This window comes from Bufo gargarizans, unplaced genomic scaffold (assembly GCF_014858855.1).
Source record: "Bufo gargarizans isolate SCDJY-AF-19 unplaced genomic scaffold, ASM1485885v1 fragScaff_scaffold_136_pilon, whole genome shotgun sequence".
Classification (NCBI taxonomy): domain Eukaryota; kingdom Metazoa; phylum Chordata; class Amphibia; order Anura; family Bufonidae; genus Bufo; species Bufo gargarizans.
The window spans coordinates 251,683-269,439 of NW_025334059.1; the positions used below are offsets into that span (position 1 = coordinate 251,683).

The 17,757-nt window shown below is 43.6% G+C and overlaps 1 protein-coding gene across 1 annotated transcript; it reads right to left on the reverse strand.

Annotated features, from left to right (window-relative positions):
* Positions 1-3,106: 3,106 nt before the first annotated feature.
* Positions 3,107-16,223, reverse strand: LOC122922288 (tyrosine-protein kinase Srms-like). The gene is made up of 5 exons (XM_044272849.1): positions 15,893-16,223; positions 8,522-8,680; positions 7,974-8,155; positions 7,201-7,357; positions 3,107-4,157 (listed from the first exon to the last, which is right to left on the reverse strand). The coding sequence occupies exons 2-5, from the start codon at positions 8,655-8,657 to the stop codon at positions 3,976-3,978; spliced, it is 657 nt and encodes a 218-aa protein (XP_044128784.1). The 5' UTR covers positions 8,658-8,680; positions 15,893-16,223; the 3' UTR covers positions 3,107-3,975.
* Between the last annotated feature and the right edge of the window lie 1,534 nt (positions 16,224-17,757).

Below are 17,757 nucleotides of genomic sequence, written 5' to 3' on the forward strand. Positions count from 1 at the left end.
GTGAGCGGCGATAATGCTATTGTCAGCGTAACATCCCACTTCTGTGTCTACTCAAATGCTCGCTGCTCACAATTAAGGATGACACTTTGCATGTGGAAGAGGTGGAAATGGGGGAAGAAGACATTACACAGGGTGATAGCCAGACCACCCTCCATCCATCTTCTCAGCGCGAATTGAACAATGAAGAGGAGGAGGAGCAGGAGACCGTTGCCTCCGCTACAGAGGGTAATACCCATGGAAGTTTAATTCCATCTGTTCAACGTGATGGGCAGAAGAGGAGGAAGAGGATGAGGAGATTGAGAATGATCCTCGAGATGGCGACAGCGAAGTCTTGCCTTTTGGGACTCTGGCACACATGGCTGACTTCATGTTAGGCTGCCTTTCCCATGACCCGCGCATTATGCGCATTTTAGACAACACGAAATACTGGGTGTTCACCCTTCTCGACCCCCACTACAAAGAGAACTTCTCATCTCTCATTCCTTAGGTGGAGAGGAAGAGCAAAACGGTGCAATACCAGAAGGTCCTTGTTGAAAAATTGCTCCAAAAATTGCCATCTGACAACACTGGCGGCAGAGTCCGTACTTCCTTGGGCAACCGAGGAGGGGAGACGAGGGGAACACACAGCAGTGCCAACAGAGGCAGGGCAACATTCTCCAAGGCCTGGGACAGTTTCATGACACCCAGCCAGCACCCTCTCCCTGATGCGCGGCCTAGTGTAACAAGGAGGGAAAAGTTTTGGAAGCTGGTGAAGGAGTATGTAGCAGACCGTGTCAGCAGCCTCAGTGATCCTTCAGTGCCTTACAACTACTGGGTGTCCAAGCTGGGCACGTGGCACGAACTGGCGCTCTACGCCTTGGAGGTCCTGGCCTGCCCTGCCACCAGTGTTTTGTCTGAGCAGGTATTTAGTGTTGCTGGTGGCATTATAACAGATAAGCGTATAAAGCCTGTCAACTGAAAATGCTGACAGGTTGACTCTGATAAAAATGAACAAGGCCTGGATTGCCCCAGACTTCTTGACTCCACCAGAGGTAAGCTGATGAACAAAGGCACTTTAAATGTGTTGTTTAATGTACTGAATACACTGTATTCCCATGCACCTCTACCACCACAAAAAAGGGTATATGGTTAAATCTTCCTTTTCTCATCCTCCTCCTTTTCCATCATATCAACATGCTTATTCGTCGCATATAGGGCCTTCGAATATAATTTTTTACAGGGTCAGCTCAACTGCAGGCCCTCACATATAATGTTGTACAGGGTCAGCTCAACTGCAGTCCTTTGCATATAATGTTTTACAGGGTCAGCTCACCTGCAGGCCCTCGCATATAATGTTTTACAGGGTCAGCTCAACTGCAGGCCTTCGCATATGATGTTTTACAGAGTCAGCTCAACTGCAGGCCCTCACATATGATGTTTTACAGGGTCAGCTCAACTGTAGGCCTTCGCATATAATGTTTTACAGGGTCAGCTCAACTACAGGCCCTCGCATATAATGTTTTACAGGGTCAGGTCCCCTGCAGGCCCTCATCTAAAATCTTTCACAGGGTCAGCTCAACTGTAGGCCCTCACCTACAATCTTTTACAGGGTCAGCTCACCTTCTGATGACGACAGCGAAGTCTTGCCTGTTGGTACTCTGGCACACATGGATAACTTCATGTTAGTCTGACTTTCCCATGACCCACGCATTATATATCTAGAGTCAGCAAAGTAGCAGCAGGCCCTCACCTACAAGTCCAGTCTCAGTAGCCAAGAGTCTGGTCAACACAATCCTCATCATGATGGCACATTGGGGAGCAAGTTGGCTGATGGCACCAGACTTGCCCCCCAATAGGTTCTCATTAACGGAAAGTGTACTCATTCCAATAACAGGGCCGCTTAAGAGTGCTGTATTGTTATTTATCGTCACTACCTCCCTAAGTAGGGAGTGGGTAATTGCCGCACGCCTGCTGCCTTCCTTGGATGCTTGTGCTTTAATAACTTGACCCACCCTCTCTGGGTGGTTCACAATAAGGAAAACAAAGGGGCAAGGCAACAACAGCCAATCAGATTTCAGCCATTGACCTCCCTTGGATGTGGTAGCCCTTTCTCAGGCTCCCTCTCCGGCATCAAACCCTGATTGCCCGTTACCCATCACTATGGTAGGTGCAGAAAAGAACATCAAAAGTTGATAGGGCAAACATCCAAATGGATCGTCAATTATAATTTTTCAAGGGTGTGTATGATGCTCTCTTTTATGTGTAACAAAGGGTGTTTTGGAGTGACGGTTCCTTGTAATTTTTTGGCAGCCCTTTCACTTAGTGCATAGGCTTTATGAGTGTAAGAGTCCCGCTACCTGAACTATTATACCACAATGTGAATGAGGCCCTCCATTATGTGATATACAGGTTGTATCGGAGTACCTCTTCCCTGTAATTTTTGGCAGCACTTGCACTTTATATATAAGTAAATATGCAGGAAAAGTGGTGTACTACTCGGACAACATGGTTCCCAGCAGTGACCTGGGAGTCCAAGATGCATCCAGACATCCTCCCCATGCTGTTCCTAAACCATTTCAGTGGTGTTTCCATCAATTTCTGACCTTTTCCTATGAACCAGGCACCCTCCCCTCTTCAGAACAGGGGGTGCCTGGTTTAATGCTTGGCTTCTCCCATTGACTCCCATTATACTCGGGTACTCAGTAGAGCACCCGAGCATCCCGGTGTGTTCGGCCAGAGCACCCGAGCACTTTGATGCTCGATGATCACTACTCTCAACAGCCCCCATATGCCTCTCATCAGCCCCCATATGCCTCCCATCAGCCCCCATATGCCTCCCATCAGCCCCCATGCCTCTCATCAGCCCCCATGCCTCTCATCAGCCCCCATATGCCTCTCATCAGCCCCCATTGCTTCTCATTAGTCTCCAGCCACAGAGCACATCAAATAAAATAAAAACATTTACCTCTCTTGCTCTAAACACCGTCGCTCCTCATCTCACAGAGTGCCCTCAACTCAGTGAGGTGGACAAGAAATAAGGAAAAGAACAAACAGCAGGTGGCGCTAGTACATTTTATTGAATAGCTTAGTGGGTATATTACATTTTTTATTGCATGCAATTACAAAATTCAGATCCAGGTGCTGGCTTGAGAAATGTAGAATGCTTTTCGTGGCACAACAGCTTTAAAGATAGTATTGATAGTGTTCATTGATCAATCAACATTTTAATACAGAGAAATCGGGGAAATGTGTAGATGACTGGACATTCTTAAATCATCATATTTATGGTTTGTATGTACTCTCTTCCAAAAATGGTCTGCAAAGAGTCTGTTAATTCAAATTTTACTTTGGTCAATCTAGTCTTCAGTATAGTGTCATATTCTGTTACATATAATGTATTCCTCATACAACTTTGAAGCTGAGGTAGCCCTTGGCTATGGAAAATACACAATTGTCCCATAGGATATGTTACCTTAAAGGGATTTTCCGAGACTTTATAACTGATGACCTATCCTCTGAATAGGTCAACAGTATCTGACCAGTGGGGGTCCGACACCTGGGACCCCCACTAATCAGCTGCTTGAGAAGGCACCAGCTCTCCTGTGAGTGATGCGGCCTTCTCACAGCTTTTTCTAGGTCAGTGACATGTTCTTTTTTTCCTAGAGAATAGATCATTAGTTATAAAATCTTGGAAAACCCTTTTAAGTGTGCCATGCATGAAGAAAATAAAAAATGGCTGCCTTTTGCCAGGAAAAGTGCTAATCTGGTCCATGGGCTGTGTTTGGTATTGTATTCAGCTCCATTCTAATGAAGGCAGTACCCAACATTGCTCTTGGACACAAGTTGTGCTATTTCTGGAAACAATACCTTTTTTTTCTTGCCATGGACTACTTCTTTAACGCTACTCTGTTTTCCCTAGTGACTATATGATTATTCTTCCTAATCAGGACAACATGATGGTCAAGGCTATTCTATATGTGCCACAACTAATATGATTTATTTTAATGCTAAATGTTGAAATATTTTCATTTCCATGATCTTTTGGAAAGAGGGTCTCTTACTAGGCTTTATGTCCCAGCATTTAAGCATCAAACTATAAACATTAGAACTGCACAGGGGAGGCATGGGCAGTCGATATCCAGCTTCCAACTTTTTGAGCACATCTGGAATTTTTAGACCTGTGGGGGAAAAAAATCAAATGATATCAACTTTGGTGTAGTAAAATGGGATGTGATGTCAATTAATGGTTGCTATAGCAAGTATGTGGCATACCCTGGCAGTTATGGCCATGATACAAGGGTTCAGGAACTACAGCAAGACTCACAGGTAACATAAACTAAAGACCCCCATACACATTCGACTGAACCCACTGTTTTCAGGAGTGCCCAACTTTACACAAATAATTATGTCAGGGCAGAGAAGTATAAGAGGCCTTGAATTTTTCTGGGATATAAGCTACCTCCATAGCTATCTGTTGACAGCTTTCTCCTTTCTACCAACTGAGAACACATACAGGACATGTTTGGTTAACTGTTTATGTATATGGGGGGTTGGGAGAGGTAGCTGTGAACCGATAGGTTAGTCTGACAGCTTTTAATGGTATATGGACAAAGCTGGCCATACACATTAGATGTCTGAATTATCCAGCTTCAGCAAATTCAGCAAGCTAATGTGTATTAGCCTCTCCACACTAAATGAAAGATATTGATGGAAAGAAAGATCAGGTATTTTGGGTTGCAGATTGATCTGGAAGCTCTCTAATCTATTCTCTATGTTTTTGTTTTTTTTTAAGTGCATGCTTGGCCTAGCTAAAGGAGTTTGTTTATGATGAGGCTGGGAGGCATACAGTACCTTGAAAAAGCATTCATATCTCTTGTATGTATTTTATTCGGATTTTATGTGATAGACCAACACTAAGTAGCAAGTACGTGTATGTGTGAAGTGAAATGAAAATGATACACTGTTTTCAAACATTTTCATAAATATAAATTGTTAGTGAATATTAGTTATCAAACAGCATCATGAAAACCAAGGAACACACCAAACAGGTCAGGGATAAAGTTGTAAAGAAGCGTAAAGCAGGGTTAGGTTATAAAAAAAATATCCCAAGCTCTGAACATCTCACAGAGCACTGTTTAATCCATTATCCAAAAATGGAAGAAATATGACTAGTGTTGGTCGAGCACCAAAGTGCTTGTGTTCGCGAGTACAACACTTCCCTGTTTTGAAGAGGGGGAGGGTGTCAAGACTCTAGTTCAGCGTAGGAGTCCCTGCTCTGACTCCATATATGGAGTCAGTGCTTGGGGACACCCAGTGTATTTAAATCTAAGTTAGCCTCTTTTTCGGAAATGTTTCTGGTGGGATTTGAACTCACAACCTTCTACATTATAGCCAAGAATCTTAACCACTACACTATAGAGCTTCATGGCCAGTTATGTTAATAATAAAAAAAAGTTGTAAGTATTCCTATACAATATATATATATATATATATATATATATATATATATATAAAATTTTATTTTGTTATTTTTGTATTCTTTGTTATTGGCCATGCAGCTCTATAGTGTAGTTGGTAACATTCTGGGCTGTAATGTAAAATGTTGTGAGTTTGAATCCCGTTAGAAACTTTTCAGAAATAGAGGCTAAATTTAATTTAAACATATAAATAAGTTTTTAGCCATAAAATATTTACATATATTATATATTTGGAATATATAATATATTATAATATATGTAAATATATTATGGCTAAAACATCAGTAGTAGTTTCCCACATTAGGCAGTCATATATATCAGAAGTATGATATATATATATATATATATATATATATATATATTAGTAATTACACATTTTTTACATTTACCAAAAAATATATAAAATATAGCCTTTATTTCTGAGGGGATTCAAACTCACAACCTTGTACATTACAGCCCAGAATGCTAACCACTACACTATAGAGCTGCTTTGCCAATTCCTAAAAAAAAAAAAAATAGATGAGACTTCCGCTGTATAGGAATATTTACTACCAGTAAGCATTCCTGTAGAGCAGAAGTCTCATATTTATTTTTATATTTTAGTAACTGGCCATGCAGCTGTATAGTGTAGTGGTTAACATTCTTGGCTGTAATGTAGAAGGTTGTAAGTTCGAATCCTGCCAGAAACTTTTTATAAATAGTGGCTAAGTTAGATTTAAATACACTGACTCAAGCATACGTGATATTTGGCCGAGCATGCTAACACTAAATATGACACAACTGCAAAATCTAAGACAGGGCTGTCCACCTAAACTGACAGCCCAGGCAAGGAGAGCACTAATTAGAGAATCTGCCAAGAGGCCCTGGTCACTCTGGAGGAGCTGCAGAGATCCACAGCTCCAGTGGGAGAATATGTCCAGAGGACAACTATTAGTCATGTACTCCACAAATTTGGCCTTTATGGAACAGTGGCAAGAAGAAAGCCATTTTTTAAAGCAAGCCATAAGAAGTCCCATTGGCAGTTTACTACAAGCCATGTAGAGAACACAGAAAACTTGGAAGAAGGTCCTCCAAGTTGAACTTTTTGGCCTAAATACAAAACATTATGTGTGGCAGAAAATTAACACTGCACATCACCTTGAACACACCATCCCCACCGTGAAAAATGGTGGTGGCAGCATCATGCTGTGCCAAACATTTTATTTATTTTTCTCACATTGCTGTACAGACATTATCATTACTTACTATTCCTGGTGGAGCTCACAATCTAAGTTCCCTATCAGTAGTCTTTAGAAACCAGAGGAAACCCACACAAACATGGGGAGAACATACAAACTCCTTGCAGATGTTGTCCTTGGTCAGATTTAAACTTAGGATCCCAGCACTGCAAGGCAGCACTGCTAACCACTGAGCCACCATGCTGCCGTCAACACAATGTGCCATTAAGGCTTTATATTGTGAATGGTACACAACTTTTTAAACCAGCTTGTCTACCATGTTATAAATGAAATAGATTTGTGGCACATACACTTCATATATTTACTGCAGCAAGCATGCCCCACAAGTTCAGGCACAGATCAAGGCACTTTCCACTTTCTTATAGTCTAGAAGACGCAAAAAGGAAGGAAACGGGGGAGAAAATGGGTCCATATGGAATGGGACCAAAAGGACTACTTCTTCTTTAATGTTTTGATCTAAAAATTATTCCTATATATGCAAGTACTTTGTGAGGTTTTTGTTTTACCTGTATAGGGCCTTTGTCCCAGGGTAAAGATTTCATACAGAAGAATCCCAAATGACCACACACATGTTTTTGTTGATAGTTCCCCATAATAAAAATATTCTGGAGGCATCCATTTCAATTGTGTTAGGCCATGAATTATTATACAAGTTTCTGAATTCTGTGAGATAATAAAAATAATCTGTATAACCTCAGAATATCCAACAGGCTCAAAGAACATTGCAGGTTTCTCTTTTTGTTATGGAGCTAGAATTAGTCGCACCATAAGGAGATATAGTATCTCCCCAATGTTATGGAGCGAGAAATTCCCTATACAGTCATACAATTAATTATAACAGCAGTCACCACTAGCGGGAGCTCACTTTATTCAGATATATACCTCCAGATCTGTGGACTGTGACACATGGAACCTTGGGGGAGGTGGGGGGGTCTCAAGAAAATTATGAATGGCTTGTGCAAACTTAAGGTTTCAGAGCCATGACACATAGAAACTCAAGGTCTCAACAGAATGACTAGTGGAAACTTGAGGTATCTGTTAAGCAGACAAAAGGAAACTTAAGTTCTCAGGACAAGAAGATATATGGGCATTTGAGGTATCAGAACAAAAAAGATAAATGGAAACTTGAGGTCTGAGAACACTGATACTTGGAAACTTGAGGTGTTAATCAATGACACGTGCAATGTTGGGGTCGCTGAGCAAATGGAAATTTTTCTGGGGACACTTAAATTTACAGTGTGGGTTATAACAGCTAAGCACTACTAGAGTTTAATCCAACCTTAACCATTCTGGCGTTTTGAAAATGAGAAATCTTGCAAATCAGATTGTTTCCAACAATGACATGGCAACAAGCAAGAGAACAGTGTGCCACATGTTTAACTTCCAAGTATGCCAAACCATCCACCAACTGACTGGCAATGTGCATGAGTTGAGGGTCAGTTAGAAAAGGTCCTTCTTCCCCTGTAAAGGGTTTACAAACATAAACAGTGTTAATTTCATATAGTTATCATCAGGGTATCACTTAATATTATACTATTTTCTTCTGAAATCTAGGCATTAGTTCTGCTATTTAGAATGCCAGCCCCCGTGTCCCATGATGGTATCAACCACAGAGCCCCTAGAGAAGTGCTAGTGCAAGAGAATCCAACAACAGTGGACCCATGGCTACTGTTAGTGTGTTCCTCTATAAGAGTGCTGGACACAGTGCGCCAAGGGGTGTTAGACACAGTGGGCTCATACCAGTGTTAGTAACAGTGCTTTCATACTAGTGCCACTCTACATTTCCTCATAACAATACCGATACATTATTTTAAGCTGTAGACTCACCTTGGAGGAAACTTTGGAGGTCTCCTTTTGCCAAAAACTCTGTGACAATGTAGATTGGGTTCTCAGAAGTGCACAAGGCATACAGAGTAATGATGTTCCTGTGGTTCAGCCTCTTCAAAATCTCAATTCCCTTCATGTACTGTTGTTGCTTAAATAATACTGGATCGTTAAAGAAACAGGGAAATGGATGAACAGATGGGCTTAGCCAAGCTTCAAAGATTTAGATTGCTGCTCTAGCACTGTACCTAAATACCCTGATCAAAGCAGAATGGCTATTTGGTGCCCGACTATACCCAAAGCATACAGCTGCCTAATTGTCTCCTTAACTACACCCCTCAAACTTGTGGGAAATGATTGAAGTCCCACTATAATAAAGAGGAATGTCTAACAACCAACAATACTACTAGGTGTAGTTGACAAGTCTTGTGTTCAATTATAGAAATGTAAAGGGAATAGATATAACTTCCTTACAAGGTATAGCAACTATGAATCTGAAATAAATTATATTCACATCTCAAGGAGTCATTGGTGACACAAGGCATAGCCTAAAGATGTTCATACACATCAGCTGAACCTAAAGATTTAGACAAAGCTGTCCAAGGTTCTTACATATAGAGGGGCTTTGCGACTGTTCCCTGACAACTGGGCATGTTTCTAATCATTGATAATAAGCAGTTTACCTAGTTTTTATCTACCAGAGGAAACTCTGACAAATCAGCTAACAAAACTTATATTAAAGGTTTTTTGTCACCACATTTATCCTTATTAAACAGGCTGACATTATACATGTACAAATGTCAGCTGATTCTAGGTGCTATTCTTCAGCTGATTCTAAATGCTATTCTTTTTTTTAAGTGTGCCCCCGTTTTTGCGCAATTGTAACTTTTATTATATGCAAATTAGCCTCTAGGAGCTGGGGAGGCATTGCCACCTCATTCCACGCCCTTCAACTGTTGATTGACAGGGCCAGGCCAACGTTCGTCTCCTCCTGCCAGCCTTGTGTGTTGGGGAAATCTTGCGCCTGTGCCACCCCGTTCAGTATTTCGGCGCAGGTGTAGTAAGGGGGAAGGAAGCTCGGCTTCCTCACTGCGCCTGCGCCGAATGTGTCACAGTACTCCCGGCATCGCAGAGAAGAAGGAGGAGAGTGCTGTGATCTCGCTGGATCCTCCTCTGTGGTAAGTATTTTCCTAATTGGCCAGTGCTTTATTCCCACTGATACCATCAATGATCAAAGGGGGCATTATATAAAAAAATAATTTATATAAAAAAGCTGTATTAATAATTATTGTATTTAGGAACACTAGATCACCAGCAAATCAAATAAATTTGGCCGATAATATATACATATATTTAAATATATATATGAACGTGGAGGAGACAAACGCTGGCCTGGCCCCGTAAATCAACAGTAGAAGGGAGTGGAATGAGGTGGGAGAACAGAGCATCTAGGAGCAGGAGCAACCCCCCCACCGCTTCTAGAGGCTATATTGCATATAATAAAAGTTAGAATTGTGCAAAAACTGGGGCATATTTTAAAAAAAAGAATAGCACAGTTAGAATTATATGATTTTGCTAATTTATGACGTAAAGTCATGATTTTATGAAAGACACGGAGGCGAGTATTGCTATATCTCTCTTTACTGACAAAACCACAGCAGCAAAGAAAAAACTTAGGAGATTAGCATATCTCCATGGTAACAAGCTCCTCCCACTTGCTCCCCTATATATAGTCTCTGTTGCAGGAAGCCTTCCTCTTTCTTGGCGGATGCCACTCCAACTCTTCAGGAACTTTGAAACAGAAGCCGAGAACTGGTCAAACCGGAACTGCAATGTCGAAACTGGGAACTAAGAATGTAGATCATATGTAATCCAGCCGATAGTGAGGATTAAGTCACACTAGGAGAAAAGAGAAAAAGGAGAATCACATAGAGGGGGTAATAGTAACACTAAAGGAACATGTGCATGCAAAGCAGCAAGGAGCATAATAAAATGGCAAGTATAAGTGATCGTCACCAGGTCAAAATAATACAATAATTCATTAAATAAATAAATAACTAAATTAAAGTGAGCAGGGAGGGAGAATAAGTGAGGGAGGGCAATACTCGCCTCCGTGTCTTTCATAAAATCATGACTTTACGTCATAAATTAGCAAAATCATATAATTTTATTTCAAGACACGGAGGCTCCTATTGCGAGTTTAAAGCTGTCCAATAACAGGAGTAAAAACATGTTGAGTAGGACGAAAATAGAAGTCTCTGAAAGTCGATACTCTGGACCAGTCTGCAATTTTCATAACGTCCTCGAGGCGAGCGCCCGCCGCCATCATAGAAGTAGACGATGCGCTTCGAGTAGAATGAGCGGTGAATATTGAAGTATCAACACCCGCTAAAGACATGAGCCACTTAACCCATCTAGCCAAAGTTGTGGTGGAAACTGGGGCAAACGGACGTCGGTAAGAAAGGAACAACTGAGGAAGCTCGATGGAACGATGCGGTAAAGTTCGAGACTCGTATTCACGTAGACAAGATACGGGACAAAGGGCAGGAGTTCCCGGAAAAGAAGGATAAGACACAGAACGAATCTGGGTCTTAGTCCGACGAGAAATGTCAAAGGTGACTCCTTCAGGAGAGAAAAATCTGGCGTTATAATCTAACGCTCTCACGTCAGAAACTCTCTTACAAGAGATTAGACAGAACAGAGTGACCAGTTTAGCTGACAATTGGCGTAATGAGAGTTCCGAATTGGGTGGCCAGGAAGAAAAAAGATTTAAGACCAGAGAAACATCCCAAGTGGTGGAAAGGCGTGGTCTGGGAGGACGAGACATCCTGGCGCCTTTAAGTAGGCGGCAGACTAAAGGGTGTTGGCCTGAAGGACGGCCTTCAAAACCTTGATGAAAAGAGGAAATGGCGGACCTGAAAAGATTAATAGTCCGATAAGCCTTACCATCGTCGAATAGGGAAGTAAGGAAATTTAAGATGTCTGTTACAGTGGCCGAAACGGGATCCAGACCCCGGTCCACGCACCAACTAGACCAAGATCTCCAGGCCGCTCTATAAGCCCGTCTGGTGCCAGGAGCCCAAGACTCTTCCAGTAATCTCCAAGTTGGTTCCGAAAGGACATAGCCTTGGTAGGAACGCCTGAAACTCTGCACGCCAGTAAACGGAGAGAACCCTCCAGAAGGAGAGGATGTTGAGCGTCTTCCGGACCTAAGAGGAGATCTGGGTAGACTGGTAGAAGAAAAGGAGGGAAGATGAGAAGTTCTAGAAGGTTGGGAAACCATGACTGAGTGGTCCAGAACGGAACGATCAAGATGATCTCCGCTGATTGGGAGCGGACCTGGTTCAGGGTTCTCGGAATCATTGAGAACGGCGGAAACGCGTAGTGAAGATCCTCTGACCAATCTTGCAGGAATGCGTCTACAGCCTCCGCTTCTGGATCCGGGCGCCAACTGAAGAACCTCGGTAGTTGTTTGTTCAAACGGGAGGCGAAGAGATCGATGCAAGCAGGACCCCAGATTGAGGAGATGGTAGAAAACACCTGCGCATCTAATCTCCAGTCGCTGGTATCCTTGAGATAGCGTGAGCTCCAGTCCGCCTGAACGTTGTGTAGTCCTGGGATGTATTCCGCCACCACTGTAAGTTCCCGATTCAGACAGAAAGACCAGAAATCCCTGGCCAAATGAGACAGCATGGGAGAATGGGTACCGCCCATGGCATTGACATAACGGACAGCGGAGACGTTGTCCATACGTAGTCGAATGCAAACCTTGGTCATGTCCTTCGCAAAACTGCGAATAGCGAATGAGCCCTCTAGGAGTTCCAAGGCGTTGATGTGTAAAGGAGACTCTTCTACTGACCAACGACCCCCTGTCGAAATGCCCTCGCAGTGGGCCCCCCAACCAAGTAGGCTGGCGTCCGACTCTACTGTGAAATCCGGACGGGGACCGCAAATCGCCTTCCCGTTCCAGGCTTGAAGATTGCCGATCCACCAATGGATCTCGTCCCGAGTTTCGTCGTCCAGACAAATAAAATCCGCGTAGGTGGCTCCTTTGTGAAGATGCGCCGTCTTCAGGCGTTGTAGGGCTCGGTAGTGTAAAGGAGCTGGAAAAACGGCCTGGATGGAGGACGATAGAAGACCGATGATTCGAGCCAGATGTCGAAGGGAAATCCGGGGCATGTCCAGCGTTCTGCGTAGTTCCTTGCGAATCTCCTTGATCTTTGTCGTCGGAAGACTGAGGGTTTCTGTTACCGAATCCACGGAAAACCCTAGGAATTCCATTATCCGTGCTGGTGTCAAAACGGACTTGTCGTAGTTGATGAGGAATCCCAATCCGGTTAATAGGCTGGAAGTGAGTTCCAGATGTGAGAGAAGGGTCTGTCTGTCCTGGGCCAGCAGAAGTATGTCGTCCAGGTAGATAATTAGTCGAATTCCTCGACTGCGGAGCCATGCTACCACCGGCCGCATGAGTTTGGTGAAACACCATGGAGCCGATGAAAGGCCGAAGGGGAGGCAAGTGAAACGCCAAATTTCTCCCTTCCATTTGAAGCGAAGCAGGTCTCTGGAGGATTCCTCTACAGGGACGGTGAGGTACGCGTCCTTTAAGTCGAGTTTCACCATCCAATCTCCTTTTAGTAGGAGATCCCTGAGAAGATGGATGCCCTCCATCTTGAAGTGTCGATAGCGCACAAACCTGTTTAGTGGGCGTAGGTTGATAACTGGGCGCATCTGGCCGCCCTTCTTGTGCACCAGAAAGATAGTGCTGAGAACTCCTCCGGAGTAATCTGGAGCACGTTCGATCGCCTCCTTTCTGTGTAGGTCCATCAATTCCCTGTCTATGTGGAAGAGGGTCTCTGATGAAGTGGCCATAGGGTAGGGGGGGTTGGGAAGAAACGGAAAACTTACCAACTCTATCTGGAAACCAAGGATTGTGGAGAGCACCCAAGTGTCCGTGGTGATGGCGGACCAAGGACGAGAAAAATGTCGTAGTCTGCCCCCTACACAAAGTGGAGAAAAAAGAAGTGGTGGTACACTTACCAAAAGGGCGGCGGGAGCCGGAGTTTCCACGGAAACCTCTACGATTGGGGGCGCCTCGGGATGGGAAGAAACCCATCGGTTGTCTGGAGTCCTGGAATGAGGATCTATCTGAATAGGATCGGTGGCTGTAGGAACCTCGACCCGAGCCCCGGGTCTGGAAAGAGGAGCCGGCCGGACAGACGGCCCCTGGAGCTGCCGGCCCTGTGAGAAAAACGAGGGTGGAAAACCCTCTTCATGGAGGATTGGGCCTTGTCAAGGGCCGTGAATGCTCCCACAAATTTGCTCATGTCTTTAATGAATGAGTCACCAAAGAGGAGGCCCTGTGCCTCACTACCAGATTCTGACAGAGCTAAATTAGCTAATTTAGGCTCGATCTTAAATAAGATCGCCTTACGTCTTTCTATTGACAGGGAAGTGTTGACATTCCCAGCTATACAAATGGCACGTTGTGCCCAGGCACGGAGGACCTCAGGGTCCACAGACTCATTAGCTGCCTTAGCGGACTCAGCTAGTTCAAAAATTTTTGCTAGGGGCCCAAATATGTCCAGCAGTTTATCTTGGCATGCTCGAAGAGCAGAATCTAGGCCTCTCCTAGGATTCCAGCCAGATTTAGATAGAAATTGGACCATCTTAGGGTCTACTGATGGTGTATCGCACACCTTGTTTGGTATTAAGGGCCGCGGGCATTCAGCCCTGAGTTTTTTACGCGCCTCCTTACTGAGGGGGCAGCGGACTCTGGACTCTAAGTATTGGGCTACATGATCCAGCGGTAGCCACTCAGCTGACCTTGGGTGGTGCAAGGAGTCAGGATCAAATAATGGTTCTCCAGAGGGGTCGGTCAAAGGACCGGATGAACCCAATGCAGCCTGGGATGTAGACGGTATAGCCGCAGTAGCGGAACTGTCAGTAGGTTGAACATATGGGGAGTCAGACAGGTCTGCATCTGGATATTCCTCATCCTCAAATCTAGCCTCCTCATAGTCGGAACCGAATTCGGATCCTGAGACTGATTCTGGTTGTGCTCTGGCACATTTCCAACTCCTCGCCTTTTCTGCCTGGCGGGAAAAGGCTCTCTTGCGCGACCTTGGCGCGCCGTCTTGGGTGGCTATGGTCACACCAGTCAAATCAATTCTGGAGGTAGGATGGGAAGTAGCACCTGCTTGGGTATCAACTGAGGGTGTGGGGGGCTGGCTCTTAAGTGCATCTGCAATTGTCATGGAAAGGGAATGTGACATAGATCCCATTGCCGCAATAATAGCCTCTGACACAGAGCGCTGTAACATATCAACCTGGTTAGGGTCTAGTGTGGAAGGGGCTGTACTAAATTCAGGTGCTGTAGGAGGGGAGTGAAATTCTACCTCAGACTCCTCAGCTATAGAATGTCTGGATGGGGTATGTGACATGGTAACTGAGGTAATATTGAGAGATTTAATGTATAAATCTGGGTTAAATCTATAGACCTAATAACAGGGTAGTATGGAGAGAACAAATAATTTAATTGGGGTGAGTTACCCCACAAGACGCAGAGAAGAAGTGCAGAGAAGAAAAACGCAGCCTGGCAGCAATAAACCGAGGATGTGACTGACTGATTGCGCGCTTACAATGTAAAATGGCCGCCGAAAATCTCGCGATAGAAAACGTGAGATTTTCGGAGTGGCCAGAAGGGATCCAAAATGGCCGCCGAGATTCTCGCGAACGGAAGGATCCGTGCGAGATCTCGGGGCAGTGCGGCTAAAATGGCGACCGGACGAGGAAGCGCAAGGTATTATAGGACTGAGAGGAAAAACGGGCGAACAAAGGGGGGAGTACAGGGTGGGTCGGAGTGAGAGAAGGGAAGACTTGATAAAGAAAACAATGTGGTATAGGGAAATGAAAAAGAAAATGGCGCGCAACCTGTGGAGAAAAAATTACAAATACATTTGCAAAATGACACCCACTATAATAAATGAATAAGTGGGTAAAGACCGCACCCTGTAAGGAAGGAAATGTATATATATATACAGTGTATTACATATAACATTCAAAATTAGGCACAGTGAGGTACTTAGCTGTGGCAGCAGCAAAGAAAGAGGAAGGCTTCCTGCAACAGAGACTATATATAGGGGAGCAAGTGGGAGGAGCTTGTTACCATGGAGATATGCTAATCTCCTAAGTTTTTTCTTTGCTGCTGTGGTTTTGTCAGTAAAGAGAGATATAGCAATAGGAGCCTCCGTGTCTTGAAATAAAATCAGCTAACATTTGCACATGTATAATGTCAACCTGTTTAATACAGATAAATGTGGTGACAGAAACCCTTTAATGATGGCCAGAGCTCTACAAGCAAGTGTATATACAAACCTTTATAAATGGACTGTATGAGGACCCTGTTCTTCCTATCTTTCCATGTTCCTTCAAAAAGTGATGAAATAGCACCGGAATTCAACTTTTTTTTCAGAGCAAAATCTGACAAAGGTTTTTCCCAAGAGTCCTCTATGGTAGTAACCTTAAGCACCAGAAGAACAACATTGATGAATATAAAGCTATAGAGAGATAAGCAGTGGAGCTTTAAAGGAGTTCATGGGTGATGTAGTTGAAGAAGATTTTTAAAGGGAATGTTTCATCAGAAAATTACCTTTTGTTTAAAGGGACACTGAGAGGCCCTATACACATATTTAGATATTCCTATGCAGTCATAAGTCTATTAAAGTGTATTCCAATCATATAAGAGTACCCCCTGTCCGGTTTTTCTCCTACCTTTGTGCCCAGTCGCGCCCCCACTGTAGTTTCCTAGCGCCGCCCAGCTCATTATTATTCACTGCGCTGGGCGGCTTTTACAGTCCCCGATCCTGTTAGATCCCGCACATGTCCAATTGAAAGGTATGGGCATCGGCCTCATTTGTACCTTCAGCGCGTGCGCCAGATAACTTACCCGGCACCCTCACTCGCCAGAATAGCAGGGCACCTGCGTCCCTTATTTAATGCAGCGGCATCGGCATTTCCTACTGCGCCTGCACCGGCTCTCCTCACAGGCACGGGATCTAACAGGATCTGGGACTGTAAAAGCCGCCCAGTGCAGTGAATAATAATGAGCTGGGCGGCGCTAGGAAACAACAGTTGGGGCGCGGCTGGGTACAAAGGTAGGAGAAAAATCGCCCCTTGGGCACAAAGGAAGGTGATTGACAGATGAATATAAAGTTGATTTTACATGGTTTGAAATACGGACGGGATACTCTTATATAATTGGAATACACTTTAAAAGACCTATGACTGCATAGGAACATCTAAATATGTCTATAGGGCCTGTCAGTGTCCCTTTAAATCACATTTTTTGTGTTAAACATATATTATTATTTTTTTGAAATGTTTTTTTTTTAGAATTTTTTTTTTTTTCCACATCACTATCTATATTGAAAAATTGTGTTGAATTTTCACACCGGCCACTAGGCCTAATAATAGGTCATCATTTGCTGTTCGTATAGGTTTCAATAGCTGTTATCACCACAGGCAAAATTACAATGACAAGTAACTCCTCTGTATAGATAACACTGGATGCACCATTCACAATAGGTGATATCACAGCTTCTCTACTCCCTCCCAACCTCTATACAGCTCACAGAGCACACCTAGAAAACTCTCCCATAGAAGTCAATGAGGTCCCGTTCTGTTTATTGTGTCTATGGCTCATGTGGCCACTCTCAAAGAATAGGAAGTCTTAGTATATTTTAGGCCTAGTGGTAAGTGTGACAACTGCAGGATTTTATATATTTTTTGAAAATACAGATAGTGAAAAAAAAAATCTTAAAAATGTGTTTAAGAAAATATACATATTCCATCTAAAGTGGTTGTCTCATAACACACTGCCCATTTAATCTGAAAGCTGCTGCAGAAATCAGCTTCTCCAAAGACTCTTAGGGAGCCTTCATACGCAGCAGATTTTGTGGCAGAAAATTCTGCGACTGAAAATCAGTTCTATTCACCTGAATAAGGCTTGCAGAAATCCATGTGCTTGCTGCCCATTCAAATGTATGGAACTAATTTTCAGTTGCAGAATTTTCTTCCACAAAATCTGGCCCCTTGCAAACAACTGAGTCTGCTGCTTATTTACACAACAGCAACCTCTACAGGGCAAATACGGTATTACTTGTCATACAAGACCCAAGTCCACTGAAGCAGCTATCTCTTCTGGCTCATAGAGCGGGGTGACAAGCAAGGGGCCTCTCTCT